Source organism: Microcaecilia unicolor, chromosome 6 (genome assembly GCF_901765095.1).
Source record: "Microcaecilia unicolor chromosome 6, aMicUni1.1, whole genome shotgun sequence".
Lineage (NCBI taxonomy): Eukaryota > Metazoa > Chordata > Amphibia > Gymnophiona > Siphonopidae > Microcaecilia > Microcaecilia unicolor.
Genome location: NC_044036.1, coordinates 71,836,766 through 71,851,872, shown reverse-complemented (window position 1 = coordinate 71,851,872; position 15,107 = coordinate 71,836,766). Strand labels below are relative to the sequence as shown.

The window sequence follows — 15,107 nt, the reverse complement described above, 5'->3', positions numbered from 1 at the left end:
TTTCTCCTTGCTTGGCTAATCGGTTGCTTCCTTCCCTCTTGTTTTCTCCTCCTCTCCTATTGGCCAGATGTTAAAATTTAAAAAAATATATTTATTTTACCTGACCTGGGGCTTCGGTGATGGTGGTAGATAGTGGAGCAGACTCAGAGCGCAATCGTTGTGCTCTGCTCCATGTGCGCTGTTGTGGGGCCACGGGAGAGTGCTGCTGAGGCACGGCAGACCGGCAGAGTGGAGGAACCGCAACCGCGACGATAGCCGGCACATTTTCCCCTCCCATGCAGCACTGCGGTGCCGTCGCGCATGAGGGGGAGGAGCAGAGCTCAGGGAGTGAGCGACGGCGTAGCGGCGCCAGCGTCTACAATGGCTGCAGCCTGTACTAAAAACAAAATTAGGCAGAGGAGGACCGGACAGCTGCCAGCTGCCTGGGTGGGCCTGAGCTGAGATTGGGCGGGCCTGGGCCCACCCAGGCCCACCCGTAGCTACGCCCCTGCTACTTGCATCTATTTCTAAGACTATTTTTATGATGTGAAAACTTTGTCAAATTCGTAAATATTTCCCATCTGATATCTATATAGTTTTTTGGTACAGGCTTTGATCTTGAATCAAATGGACTACTCTAACATTATGTATCTGGGTTGTTCTTGTCAACAACTGAAAAACTGAAATCAATCCAGAACACAGTGGTCCGTTTAATTTTTTCATTGAAAAAGTCAGATAGAATATCAGTTTATTTTAACCATCTTCACTGGCTACCAACAGAAGCCAGGATTCAGTTCAAACTGGCTTACTTCCTTTTCAAATTGTTACAAGGCTCAGTACCCTTGTAATTATATGACCATAAGTACATAAGTAATGCCATACTGGGAAAAGACCAAAGGTCCATCAAGCCCAGCATCCTGTCCCTGACAGCGGCCAATCCAGGTCAAGGGCACCTGGCAAGCTACCCAAACGTTATTCCCGAAATTGTGGAATTTTCCCAAGTCCATTTAGTAGCGGTCTATGGACTTGTCCTTTAGGAAACCGTCCAACCCCTTTTTAAACTCTGCCAAGCTAACCGCTTTCACTACGTTCTCCGGCAACAAATTCCAGAGTTTAATTACACGTTGGGTGAAGAAAAACTTTCTCCTATTTGTTTTAAGTTTACTACACTGTAGTTTCATTGCATGCCCCCTAGTCCTAGTATTTTTGGAAATTGTGAACAGACGCTTCACATCCACCTGTTCCACTCCACTCATTATTTTATAGACCTCTATCATGTCTCCCCTCAGCCGTCTCTTCTCCAAGATGAAAAGCCCTAGCCTCCTTAGTCTTTCTTCATAGGGAAGTCGTCCCATCCCCGCTATCATTTTCGTCGCCCTTCGCTGCACCTTTTCCAATTCTACTATATCTTTCTTGAGATGCGGCGACCAGAATTGAACACAATACTCAAGGTGCAGTCACACCATGGAGTGATACAATGGCATTATAACATCCTCACACCTGTTCTCCATACCTTTCCTAATAATACCCAACATTCTATTTGCTTTCCTAGCCACAGCAGAACACTGAGCATAAGGTTTCAGTGTATTACCAACGACGACACCCAGATCCCTTTCTTGGTCCGTAACTCCTAACGTGGAACCTTGCATGACGTAGCTATAATTCGGGTTCTTTTTTCCCACATGCATCACCTTGCACTGCCATTTAGCTGCCCAGTCTCCCAGTCTCGTAAGGTCCTTCTGTAATTTTTCACAATCCTCTCGTGAGTTAATTACTTTGAATAACTTTGTGTCATCAGCAAATTTAATTACCTTGCTGGTTACTCCCATCTCTAAATAGTTTATAAATATATTAAAAAGCAGCGGTCCTAGCACAGAACCCTGAGGAACCCCACTAACTACCCTTCTCCATTGTGAATACTGCCCATTTAACCCCCACTCTCTGTTTCCACAATAGGACATTTCCTCCTATCCCATGACCCTCCAATTTCCTCTGTAGCGTTTCATGAGGTACCTTGTCAAAAGGCTTTTGAAAATCCAGATACACAATGTCAACCAGCTCCCCTTTGTCCACATGTTTGTTTACTCCTTCAAAGAATTGAAGTAAATTGGTCAGGCAAGATTTCCCCACACAAAAGCCGTGCTGACTCGGTCTCAGTAATCCATGTCCTTGGATGTGCTCTTTAATTTTCTTTTTAATAATAGCCTCTACCATTTTCCCCGGCACCAATGTCAGACTCACCGGTCTATAATTTCCCGGATCTCCCCTGGAACCTTTTTAAAAAATCAGCGTTACATTGGCCACCCTCCAATCTTCCAGTACCACGCTTGATTTTAAGGATAAATTGCATATCACTAGCAGTAGCTCCACAAGCTCATTTTTCAGTTCTATCAGTACTCTAGGATGAATACCATCCGGACCACATTCACTTTTCCACTCAGGAAGGAAATTGTAGGACCAACAATTCTAGTTTGTTTTGCTTCCCTTCTGTAAAGGGCAGAAAACGTTTCAAACAGTTGAGCTTTCTCTGGGTTTCCAAGTAGCAAGATTCTGGAAAGATTCTTTTATTTTTCAGAAATCCTGTCAGATTTTAGGAAAAATCTTAAAACTTTATTTCGTAAATGTGTATTATGAGGCAACTTGTAATTTCTGATATGACTATAAATGTAATTTAAAATTTTCTATACTTAAGATTGATTCATGATAGATGCAGCTGAATATTGGCTGCAGACCTTAACAGACCAGATGATATTTTCAATGAATATCAACCAGATGTGGCTGAACAAATCTACACAGCATCCCTTAAATTATTAAAGAGCACAGAAGAAACTCTTGAGATTACCAGAATTCTGGAAAACCATGGAGCAGCAACATGAGGGGCTTGCCTCTCTCTCCGGAAGCCACATAATGGAACCTTAAACCGGAATCCTGAAAGACAGACAAACAATGCATCAGAGTAAAAGCATATCTTAGCTTCAATGAAAAAGAAAACAATAAGCATTATTAAATCCTTTGATATAATGAGGTGAGACTTGCCAAGAGCTTCATTATTTAATGTATAATTTTCAGTCCTCTGTAGCTACTCAGAAGCTAGAGCTGCAGCAGAGGGGAAGAAGGTGGAGAAAGACAAAAGTGTGTGTGTGTGGAGGGGCGGGGTGGGGGGAGAGGAAACTAGAACTGAGTCACAGGTACAACCCTAGCAGACTAATCTGCTACGATTGTACCTCTGCTAGGGTTGTACCCAGTGGTGTGCTGGAGCAGGCTCTCACAGGCTCTCGAGAGCCGTTTGTTAAGTTTTTAAGAATTTTGGGAGCCGGTTCTCCATGGCTACTTTAACAAATGGATCCCAAAATGTGGGCTTGGGCCCCTCCTGAATTCTCTTTTACTTTGCTGGCGAGAGAGAGCCCCCTGTTAACAATTTACCAGCACACCCCTGATTGTACCTGTGACTCAGTTCTAGTTTCCTCTCCCCCCTCCCGCCCCTCCGCACACACACTTTTGTCTCTCCACCTTCTTCCCCTCTGCTGCAACTCTAGCTTCTGAGTAGCTACAGAGGCCTGAAAATTATAGGTCAAAGAGAAAGGAGGGTTCCTGAGTTGTGCAAACTAACTACAAGCAAAAGTAGTTTATACTGAATTTGATAGTGAGCAGGTAGCCAATGAGCTTATTTCAATAGGGGAGTAACATGATCAAATTCCTTGTGTCCTATTATGAGTTTAATCACAGTGTTTTGTATGAGTTGTAGGTGGTGGAATTGGCATCGTGGAAGGCCTAAGTAAAGGGAGTTGCAATAATCAAGCTATGAAATGATAAAGGAGTGAACCAGTATATTAATAGCTGCAGGAAATAGACATAATTTAATCGAACGAATACGCCTAAGGTGAAAAAAGGAGCGACGCGTTACAGAGACTTGTGGAACAAAGGTAAGAGTATTGTCAAGTATGTATCAGTCAGCCACTGAGTAACGGTTGATGTATTCAGTATAATAGGGTTTGCCAGCACCTATGGTTTAGATGAGAAAAGAACTGCTTGCGATTTTTCGGAGTTGGGCAATAAGCGATATTGTGTCAGCCAGGAGGAGACAAGATCTAATTTCTATTTGGGCTGTATCTGAAGGATCAATAGGACCTGTAAATCATGAACATATACAAACGTTCCAAGACCCAGTGAGTCAAGAAGATGGAGGAGCAGGGCCACAAAAAATGTTAAATAAAAGAGGGGAGAGGATAGAGCTTTGTGGTGACCCTGAGAGTAGTAAGAGTCCAAGAGTTTTTTTTCCCATATATGGTGTTTAGCCCTGCCCAGGGCATCCCAGAATGCACTGGGCAGGGCCTGGGCACCGCCATTTTGTTCCGGGCGGACCCAAGGTAGGAAGGAGGAGCCGTTGCTCCTGCCTCCCCCTTGTTGTAAAGGTACAGGGAGGAGCAGGGGTGTGGGTTGGGTGCAGGACAGAGGGGTGTGTGCCTGCGCAGGGGAAGGGGTTTGGTCCACTGGACCACCAGGGGAAAGATTTTAAAAAGATTCCGGGGTCAAGGGGTGGGGGGTTGTGGTCCACTGGACCACCAGGGAATTTGTTTTTGTAAATTCAGGGGGGTGGCTGGGGGCTGGAGAATAACTTGGAGTACGAGGTGCAAAGAAGGTGACATGTGCAGGGAGCTGCAATTGAGATCTGGAGGTTGCGCTGGGTACAGCTACTGCCCCTTTCCCCACAGGTTATGGAGAACTGAGACCTGAGAATTCATTCTTCTTTAAACTATGATGTGCGGATGGGTGGTAGAAATGCTCATATAAACTGGGATCATAAGTTTCTTCTGTGGTATGCTTTATGGTGTTTTTTTCCATTGTTGTATCATTATATCTTCTGATTCCTTTGAGACTGACTGTTGCATTTTCTTAGTGTTATTATTCAGCAGTTTGTTGTATGGTTCTTTTTGATTCTTCTGAATAAAAACTGTTAAATTTAAATTATGATGTGCTCATCCTGAATAGCTGAGACTGAGTAAGGAAGGAGGGAATCTGGGAGTTGTGGGTTTGATGAACTGTGATTATAATTTTAACAGCACAGCAATAGTAAAATGTCCAAATATAAGAATAAACACAATTAATCAGTTAAACTTGGAGATCACTAATTGAATCCTAGTAACAGGACTAACATGAAACAGTGTCAGAAATATACACATTTAACAGAACTACAGAACAATCATATAACAGAAATATAACATGATACCATAATTAGGCAGCATGGGAAAAACATTCAAGTAACAGAGATATGATGCTCACGCAGTTCATATAATACAATACACTTAAACATCTTAATAGGCAGTCACAGGGTCAAGTGCCGTTGAGATACAGTGGGGGAAATAAGTATTTGATCCCTTGCTGATTTTGTAAGTTTGCCCACTGACAAAGACATGAGCAGCCCATAATTGAAGGGTAGGTTATTGGTAACAGTGAGAGATAGCACATCACAAATTAAATCCGGAAAATCACATTGTGGAAAGTATATGAATTTATTTGCATTCTGCAGAGGGAAATAAGTATTTAATCCCTCTGGCAAACAAGACCTAATACTTGGTGGCAAAACCCTTGTTGGCAAGCACAGCGGTCAGACGTCTTCTGTAGTTGATGATGAGGTTTGCACACATGTCAGGAGGAATTTTGGTCCACTCCTCTTTGCAGATCATCTCTAAATCATTAAGAGTTCTGGGCTGTCGCTTGGCAACTCGCAGCTTCAGCTCCCTCCATAAGTTTTCAATGGGATTAAGGTCTGGTGACTGGCTAGGCCACTCCATGACCCTAATGTGCTTCTTCCTGAGCCACTCCTTTGTTGCCTTGGCTGTATGTTTTGGGTCATTGTCGTGCTGGAAGACCCAGCCACGACCCATTTTTAAGGCCCTGGCGGAGGGAAGGAGGTTGTCACTCAGAATTGTACGGTACATGGCCCCATCCATTCTCCCATTGATGCGGTGAAGTAGTCCTGTGCCCTTAGCAGAGAAACACCCCCAAAACATAACATTTCCACCTCCATGCTTGACAGTGGGGACGGTGTTCTTTGGGTCATAGGCAGCATTTCTCTTCCTCCAAACACGGCGAGTTGAGTTCATGCCAAAGAGCTCAATTTTTGTCTCATCTGACCACAGCACCTTCTCCCAATCACTCTCGGCATCATCCAGGTGTTCACTGGCAAACTTCAGACGGGCCGTCACATGTGCCTTCCGGAGCAGGGGGACCTTGCGGGCACTGCAGGATTGCAATCCGTTATGTCGTAATGTGTTACCAATGGTTTTCGTGGTGACAGTGGTCCCAGCTGCCTTGAGATCATTGACAAGTTCCCCCCTTGTAGTTGTAGGCTGATTTCTAACCTTCCTCATGATCAAGGATACCCCATGAGGTGAGATTTTGCGTGGAGCCCCAGATCTTTGTCGATTGACAGTCATTTTGTACTTCTTCCATTTTCTTACTATGGCACCAACAGTTGTCTCCTTCTCGCCCAGCGTCTTACTGATGGTTTTGTAGCCCATTCCAGCCTTGTGCAGGTGTATGATCTTGTCCCTGACATCCTTAGACAGCTCCTTGCTCTTGGCCATTTTGTAGAGGTTAGAGTCTGACTGATTCACTGAGTCTGTGGACAGGTGTCTTTCATACAGGTGACCATTGCCGACAGCTGTCTGTCATGCAGGTAACGAGTTGATTTGGAGCATCTACCTGGTCTGTAGGGGCCAGATCTCTTACTGGTTGGTGGGGGATCAAATACTTATTTCCCTCTGCAGAATGCAAATAAATTCATATACTTTCCACAATGTGATTTTCCGGATTTAATTTGTGATGTGCTATCTCTCACTGTTACCAATAACCTACCCTTCAATTATGGGCTGCTCATGTCTTTGTCAGTGGGCAAACTTACAAAATCAGCAAGGGATCAAATACTTATTTCCCCCACTGTATATATATGGGACAAAGTCAATTGGGATAAATAGATAGGTGGTTAAACTGAAGGTACAGCTGAATATGATATGAGGAACTGGTCATAAGAACATAAGAATATCCGAATAGCCGAAATTGGGTGGTGGAGCCGGTGGGGGGAAGAGGGGTTGGTGGTTGGGAGGTGAAAATAATGGTGGGCAGACTTATACGGTCTGTGCTAGATCCGGTGGTGGGAGGCAGGGCTGGTGGTTGGGAGGAGGGGATAGTGCTGGGCAGACTTATATGGTCTGTGCCCTGAAAAAGACAGGTACAAATCAAGGTAAGGTATACACATGAATTTATCTTGTTGGGCAGACTGGATGGACCGTGCAGGTCTTTTTCTGCCATCATCTACTATGTTACTATGTAGGTTACATACTGGGTCAGACCAATGATCCATCTAGCTGAATATCCTGTTTTCAACAGTGGACAAGCCAGGTCACAAGTACCTGGCAGAAACCCAAATCGTGCCAACACTCCATACTACAATTCCCAGAGCAAGCAGTTGCTTCCCATGTCTGTCTCAACAGCAGACTAAGGACTTTTCCTCCAGGAACTTGACCAAACCTTTTTTAAACCCAGATACACTAATTGCTGTTACCACATCCTCCGGCAATGAGTTCCAGTGCTTAACTATTTGTTGAGTGAAAAAATATTTCCTATTTGTTTTTAAAGTAATTTCTATATAATTTCCTTGAATGTCCCCTAGTCTTTGTTCTTTTGGAATCATATCTCCCCTCATCTATCTCTTTTCCAAGCTGAAGAACCCTAACCTCTTTAGCCTTTCCTCGTAAGAGAGGAGTTCCATCCCCTTTATCATTTTGATCGCTCTTTTTGAACCTTTTCTAATTCTGCTATATCTTTTTGAGATATGGCAACCAGAACTGAATGCAGTACGCAAGGTGAGGTTGCACCATGGAGCATTATAGAGGCATTATATAATATTTTCGGTCTTATTTATCATCCTTTTCCCAATTCCTACCATCCTGTTTGCTTTTTTGGCCACTGCCACACACTGAGCAGAAGATTTCAGCGTATTATCTACAATGACACCTAGATCTTTTTCTTGGGAGATGAGCCCCAAGGTGGACCCTAGCATCGGGTAACTATGATTCGGATTATTCTTTCCAATGTGAATCACTTTGCATTTGTCCACATTAAATTTCTCTGTCATTTGGACGCCCAGTCTTCTAATTTCCTAAGGTCTTCCTTGCAATTTTTCACAGTCCGCATGTGTTTTGACAACCTTGATATTTTTGTGTCATCTGCAAATTTAATCACATCACTCGTCATTCCAATTTCCAGATCATTTATAAATATGTTAAATAGCACCGATCCCAGTAATAATCCCTGTGGCGCTCCACTATTCACCCTCCTCCAATGAGAGAAATGACCATTTAACCTTACCCCCTGTTTTCTGTCCAATAAACAATCCTAATCAACACCAGAACATCGCCTCCTATCTCATGGCTTTTTAGTTTTCTCAGGAGTCTCTCATGAGGAACTCTGTCAAAGCTTTAAGCCAGCTCACTTTTACCTACGTTTATTCATGCCTTCAAAGAAATGAAGCAAATTGGTGAGGCAAGACTTCCCTTGGCTGAACCCATGCTGACTCTTTCCCATTAAACCATTATTATTTATGTGTTCTGTAATTTTATTCTTTATAATAGTTTCCACTATTTTACCCGGCGCTGACCTCAGGTTTACTGGTCTGTAATTTCCCAGGTGTGCAGCAAGCCAGTCCAGGTGCAGAGTGAATGGATATTCACTCATCACATGGCTTGAGAGAAGAATCAGGCTTTCACCTCTTCATGAATTAGCAGTAGTCTTCAGTTAGACGTAGCCCCTCTGGGAGTAAGTTTCAGTGTGGGGGCTACTCCTGAGAAGGATAATTGGTAGGTATCACATCATACAATTTTTTTTATAAGGGTACAAATAATAATGCTCCTTGAGAGGAGTATGTAGAGGACTAACCCATTCTTTAAGTACTCTGGACCATTCTGTGTGAGAATCCTGAAAATCAAAGACAGAGTTTTAAATTTGGCCCTGTACAGTCTTTTTACTTTCTGTGATGGATGTATTGTTGTCAAGGCCCAGAGTGGGTAGCTGGGTAGAAGGCAAAGGCGGTGGCTTGGGAATGAATGAGAGAGGATGTGAGCAAATCGGTGGGCTGGAGGAGTACCAGAGAACTGAAAAGCTGCTCCAGTGTCCAGGTAAAGAGAGACTGCATTACACTACTGCATGTGCACTATACATAGATAGGGACGCTACGTCTTACTTTGGACTTGATATTCAGCCAGCAGCAATCAGTGTTTTGCTGACTGCCACCGGATAAAACCCAGAAATTCAATGCCAGGCCATGTCCAGGCACTGACATTGAAAGATTTCCAGGTTTACAGAGGCAGCTAACAGACAGTTAAGTGTGATATTCTATGCGGTACTATTTATGCAGTTAACCTGGCTGGTTAAGGTCTGAATATTGGCACTTAAATCAGCCAAATGCTGATTCCGCCTCCAGAATGCCCCCCTCCCCCCCAATAGTCAGTTTTCTGTTTGGTGCCAACTGGTTAACTGCAGCACCTGGTTAAGGCTAACGCCTAAGCTGAAACTGGCTATTTTGGGGACATCCCGGGGCTGGATTTAGCACTTAACCGGCTGAGATAACTGCATAAATAGGATCACTGCCAGCTGATTATCGGGCCCAAAATGTAAGTGTTTCTTGGAGAACTTTAGGAATGCTATCTAACAAGAAAATAAAGGGGTCCATATTCAGCGCAATTTAACTGGCTAGAAATGGCTCTTGGCCAGTTATATCACCTTTCTTCTATAGCACAAGCCCCTTTCCCCTACCTCTATGGAAACCATTCATGGCGGATTCTAGTCACACCACAGAGGGGTGGTGTCCTTTTGTGCCCCAGCCCATTGGAGGGTTGGTGCCCAGTGGTCCTTACTCATAGGAACATAAGAATAGCCATACTGGGTCAGATCAATAGTCCATCTAGCCCAGTATCCTGCTCCCAACAGTGGCCAATCCAGGTCACAAGTACCTGGCAGAAACCCAATTAGTAGCAACATTCCATGCTACCAATCCCAGGGCAAGCAGAGGCTTCCCCCAAGTCCATTTCAAAAAACAGACTATGGACTTTTCCTCCAGGAACTACAGATAGGCTAACCTTGCATCACACACCATGAGTGACGCAAGGAGAACCCAAATGACCTACTCTATCCATGCAGAGCACATGGACTGCACCAGTAAAACATCTTTTGGCATTACAGGTGCATGAGAAGTTGATATTTTTTAATGTATTGTTTTCATTAATTGAAATATAAAGCAGCCATTAGTAGGACCAATAAGTTATGCCTCCTCTCCCCCCCCCCCCCCCCCCCACTATGGCTATTCTTATGTTATGTTCTTAAGACAAAAACGCGGAGCCACTCTACACACCCTGAGCTAGGGATGGGCAACCATGGTCCTCAAGGGACGTAACCCAGTGGGGTTTTCAAGATTTCCCCAATTAATATGCATGAGATCTATTTGCATGCACCTCTTCCATTGTATGCAAACAGATCTCATGCATATTGTCTCTACTATAATCAACCACTTTAAATTCAATACCTTCAATATAATCTACATTAAAAAGTCCTACTACTGCACCTTGTCTCTATCAACCACTACATCTTACTAGAATATAATACATGCTTGATTATTGTTCATAGCTTGTCAATGATTGCCTATTTAACTATTGAAATGAATGAAGATCTATATTGCACTTAACAATATCCCTTAAATGTTCTCTGCTCATCGAGGTACTCCCAAACACTCTGAGGGACATAATCGAACGCGAATGCCTATCTCCATGGGCGTCTATGTCCGAAAACAGGTACGTGAAGAGGAGGGACAGACCGTATTTTTGAAAAAAATGGATGTCTTTTTTTTGTTTCGAAAATACGGTTTGTACGGACCAAATGCCATGGATTTGTTCATTTCTGAGCTGGGCGTTTTTTTTTTTTTTTAGCGATAATGGAAGCTAAAACCGGCCAGCTCAAAAACGTCCCAATCCGAGCCATTTGGTCGTGGGAGGGGCCAGAATTCGTAGTACACTGGCCCCCCTGACATGCCAGGACACCAACTGGGAACCCTAGAGGTCAGTGCGGTGGACTTCAGAAACAGCTCCCACATGCATAGCTCCCTTACCACGGGTGCTGAGCCCCCAACCCCCTCCCCCAAAACCCACTACCCACAAATGTACAACACTACCATAGCTCTTAGGGGTAAAGGGGGCACCTACATGTGGGTACAGTGGGTTTTGGAGGCCTCCCATTTACCAGCACAAGTGTTACAGGTAGGGGGGGATGGGCCTGGGTCCGCCTGCCTGAAGTGCACTGCGGTACCCACTAAAAGTGCTCCAGGGGCCTGCATACACGCAGGCCTCTAGGACTTGTTGCTGCTGTAGAACCTTGGCACACCAGTTGACACCTGAAGACTAATGTCTCTGAAAACGTCCTTTATTGGAATAAGCACGTTTACTCACAGTTAACTGCAGATCAGAGGTTGTGCCCCACTGGCAAAGAGTCTCCCTGATACTGAGATTAGCAGTAGGTCAGAGCTGGCAGAATGCTGTACAATGCCCACTTTCAGTAACATGGGTAACACATGAAAAGGAGCTAAAACTGGCTTACAAAAATGGCTACTACCTCATGGACTACCGGAAACAAAACAGGGCACACTCTGACCCAGTAAGCAGAGGGAAAAGCACCATGGGAGTAGAGCCTACCAACTACCAACATCATGAGCATTTAACACAAGCTAGTGGAATCACGGAGCCCAATACCCTACACCCACCACAATGCATTGCTGATGTGACTCTGCAGTGCGCATAACAGAAAAGGTGTCACACTCACCCAAGAGCCATATCAGAACCAGGGAAAGGCTGTCAGAGGATAGAACACATTCTGCTGACATGGAGGTGGGTACGGCATTTGAGGCTGGCATACAGGCTGGGAAAAAAAGTTTGTAAAGTGGGGGTTTTTTTGTTATTGACCACTGGGGGAGTCAGGGGAGGTGATCCCTGATTCCCTCCGGTGGTCATCTGGTCAGTTGGGGGCACTTTTTTGGGACTTGGACCTGAAAAAAAAAGGGTCCAAATAAAGCAGACCAAATTCTTGTCAAAAACGCCCTTCTTGTTTCAATTATCAGCTAAAGACGCCCATCTCTCCTCGGCTGATAACCACGCCCCAGCCCCGCCTTCACCACGCCTCTGACACGCCCCTGTCCACTTTGTTCGTTCCTGCGACGGAGTGCAGTTGAAGATGACCAAAATCGGCTTTCGATTATACCGATTTGTTCGCCCACGGGAGAAAGACGCCCATATCCCGATTTGGGTCGAAATATGGGTGTCTTTCTCTTTCGAAAATAAGCTGGTCTGTGTCCTGTTAAATTCCACTCATTAGGTATGCACCATTCTCCATCAGTCCGAGCAATATGAAATTAAGCAACCCATTCAAGTGAAAATGTTCTCCACTGCATTCAAAAATCCAAGGTCACAAACTGTTCACTTGCTCACTAAAGTTTCTTTAGAAAGACTTGCGCATCTGAGCTCTACACGATGCCGTGTTTCAGGAGCCGAGACTGAAACGAGATCCCACATGATATACAATCAACATAAAGCTTAATATTCCAAAACTATTACAATGCATTCTTATCTCATGCTTTACAAAATACTCAAATCTTTCCATACTTGTTAACATTTCCCAAAATACTTGACCGGACATGATAAATGTGGAAAGCGTATTTATTGTAACTTATGGATTGAAGAAGAAAGCACAGATTCCTAATTCTTTCATGGAGTTTTGGTTGAAAGTATGTACAAACTGTAATTTGAAAAATGTGGTATATGGGATAGTTGCCCATGTGGGAAATGGTATATAAGGGCAGAACATTAGATCCATTAAATTTAGAATAGCTCAACATTTGAGTAATCTGTGGTTAAACCATTGAGAGGCCCCTTTGGTTTCGCATTGGAACCAGTGCAATCATTTACCTACAGATCTGTGTTTCATTGTTTTGTTACAAGTAAGCTTGAGCAGGGGTGGAGATATTGCCCAATATTTGTTACGTAAAGAACAGAAGTTTATTTACGCCTGGAAATCGGTGGAACCTATGGGTTTGAATAAGGAAATGGATTGGGCTTTATTGGGGTGTTGATAGTGAGGTTTAAATATCGTCATTTCCGGGGATGATCCAGATGGCTGGTGAGTGGAATATTATCACTGCTGTGTTGAGCATATAGCCTGCAGTGGTCCGAGTATTTTCGGAAATGTTAACAGGTATGGAATGTTTTCAATATTTTGTAAAAGTACGAGATAAGAATGCATTGCAATAGTTTTAGAATACTAAGCATTATGTTGACTGTATGTCATGTGGGATCTTGTTTCAGTCTCAGTTCCTGAAACATGGCACAGTGTAGAGCTCAGATGCGCAAGTCTTTCTAAAGAAACTTCAGTGAGCAAGTGAACAGCTTGTAACTATGGATTTCTGAATGCAGTGGAGAACATTTTTGTTTGAATGGATTGCTTCATATTGCTCAGACGGATGGAGAATGGTGCTTACCTAATGAACAGAGTTTAACGAGTTTGTTTGGGAGTACCTCAATGAGCCAAGAGCGTTTAAGGGACATTGTTTAGTGAAATATAGATCTTCATTCATTTCAATAGTTGAACAGCTAATCATTGACAAGCTATAAACAATAATCAAGCATTTATTATATTTTAGTAAGAGGTAGTGGTTGATAGTGAGAAGGCGCAGCATTCACAAGCTTAGTATTTAGTAGTAATATTGTGTTTGAATTTCATAAAGTAGATTATTCTGAGGATACTGAATTTAAAGTGGTTGATTATAGCAGTGAGACATATTGTTACCACTTTTATTTAGATTGTGAACCCGGATAATATCAACAAGAATGCGTATTCATTGGGGAAATCCTGAAAACCCAACTGGGTTGCAGCACTCGAGGATTGAGGTTGACCACCCCTGCCCCGAGTGCTATTAAGCGATACAAGTGTGCAATTCACATCTCACAGGAAAAAACGGGACTTGCATAACACTCCTTGATAGGACCAAGCTTAGCCTTCCGAAGGTAAGAACAATTTTACAAACGCAGCACATGCAAATGCAAAGCTGCGGTAAGCACTAGCGTGTGCTTATCACAACTTAAAAGGGCTTATCATGGGATGTGCTGAGGCGCCCTGTGGTCATTTAGCAAACTGTGCACTAAAAAATACATGTTATTTTACTGCGGAGAGAGCGTGTCTGGGAGCAGAGAGTGGGCGTTTTTTGTGCTAATCAGCACAGCTACATTGCTATTTGCTAACTGCATAGCAAGGGATTAGAATGCGAGCCCTAATGGCCACACTAGCGCATGCCCGTTAATTCAGAAAATAATGGCTACAGTAGAATAGCATGCGAGAAAAAACCATGTAAGAGCATGCTAAGGCCACTTTCTACCGCAGCTTCGTAAAAGGAGCCCACTGACTTTATAAAATAGGTGGGAAATACCTATTTAGCCTTCATTTTGAGGCAACCAGTTATAAAATTACCCTCTTGAATTCTATGGATAAAAACAAGTTACAGCAATACTATTCTACACCATTCCCTACAGACTGAACTTTATTAAAGGTGCTTGGTGGAACATTTTTTCCCTAGAAGTTCCTCAGAATATGAAGGGTTTTGTTGTTGTGATTGCTGCATGGTTTCCATCCACATGCTTTATGAGCACTATAAGGAAAACACCTCGGGGAGCTGCAGCTCTTCTGCCTGCCAGGAGCAGCTTGAAATTATCATTCCACAGACGTGAGGCTGAATACACAAAAGCAGAAGGCGACCTGCAAAGGAGAGTCGTGCTTGACAAGAAAAATGCAGAAGCCTGCATGTTTACTAAAGCACAGCAAAGCATCACTAGTCAACACAAGAGAGAAACTCGAATAGCATTATTGGTTTTGTTTAACAGCTGCCTTTTAGCATAGATCATCCCAGAGCCTCTCCTATTATAGGAGACTAAATTAAAATAAAGAAGTAAATACAAAAATAACTCTACTGTCCTTTGCTTTTCTCATAACAATCACAGTGCTGCAATATTAACTTGAAAATGGAAAATATATCGCAAGGA

General features: G+C 43.4%; 1 protein-coding gene across 1 annotated transcript in view; it reads right to left on the bottom strand.

Moving 5' to 3' along the window:
- The window catches only part of EPHX4 (epoxide hydrolase 4), a 62,613-nt gene that overhangs the window by 46,904 nt on the left and 602 nt on the right, over positions 1–15,107 (bottom strand). Inside the window, exon 2 of the mRNA XM_030206724.1 lies at positions 2,822–2,907. Coding sequence (XP_030062584.1) covers positions 2,822–2,907 — 86 coding nt within the window. The remainder of the gene's footprint in view (positions 1–2,821; positions 2,908–15,107) is intronic.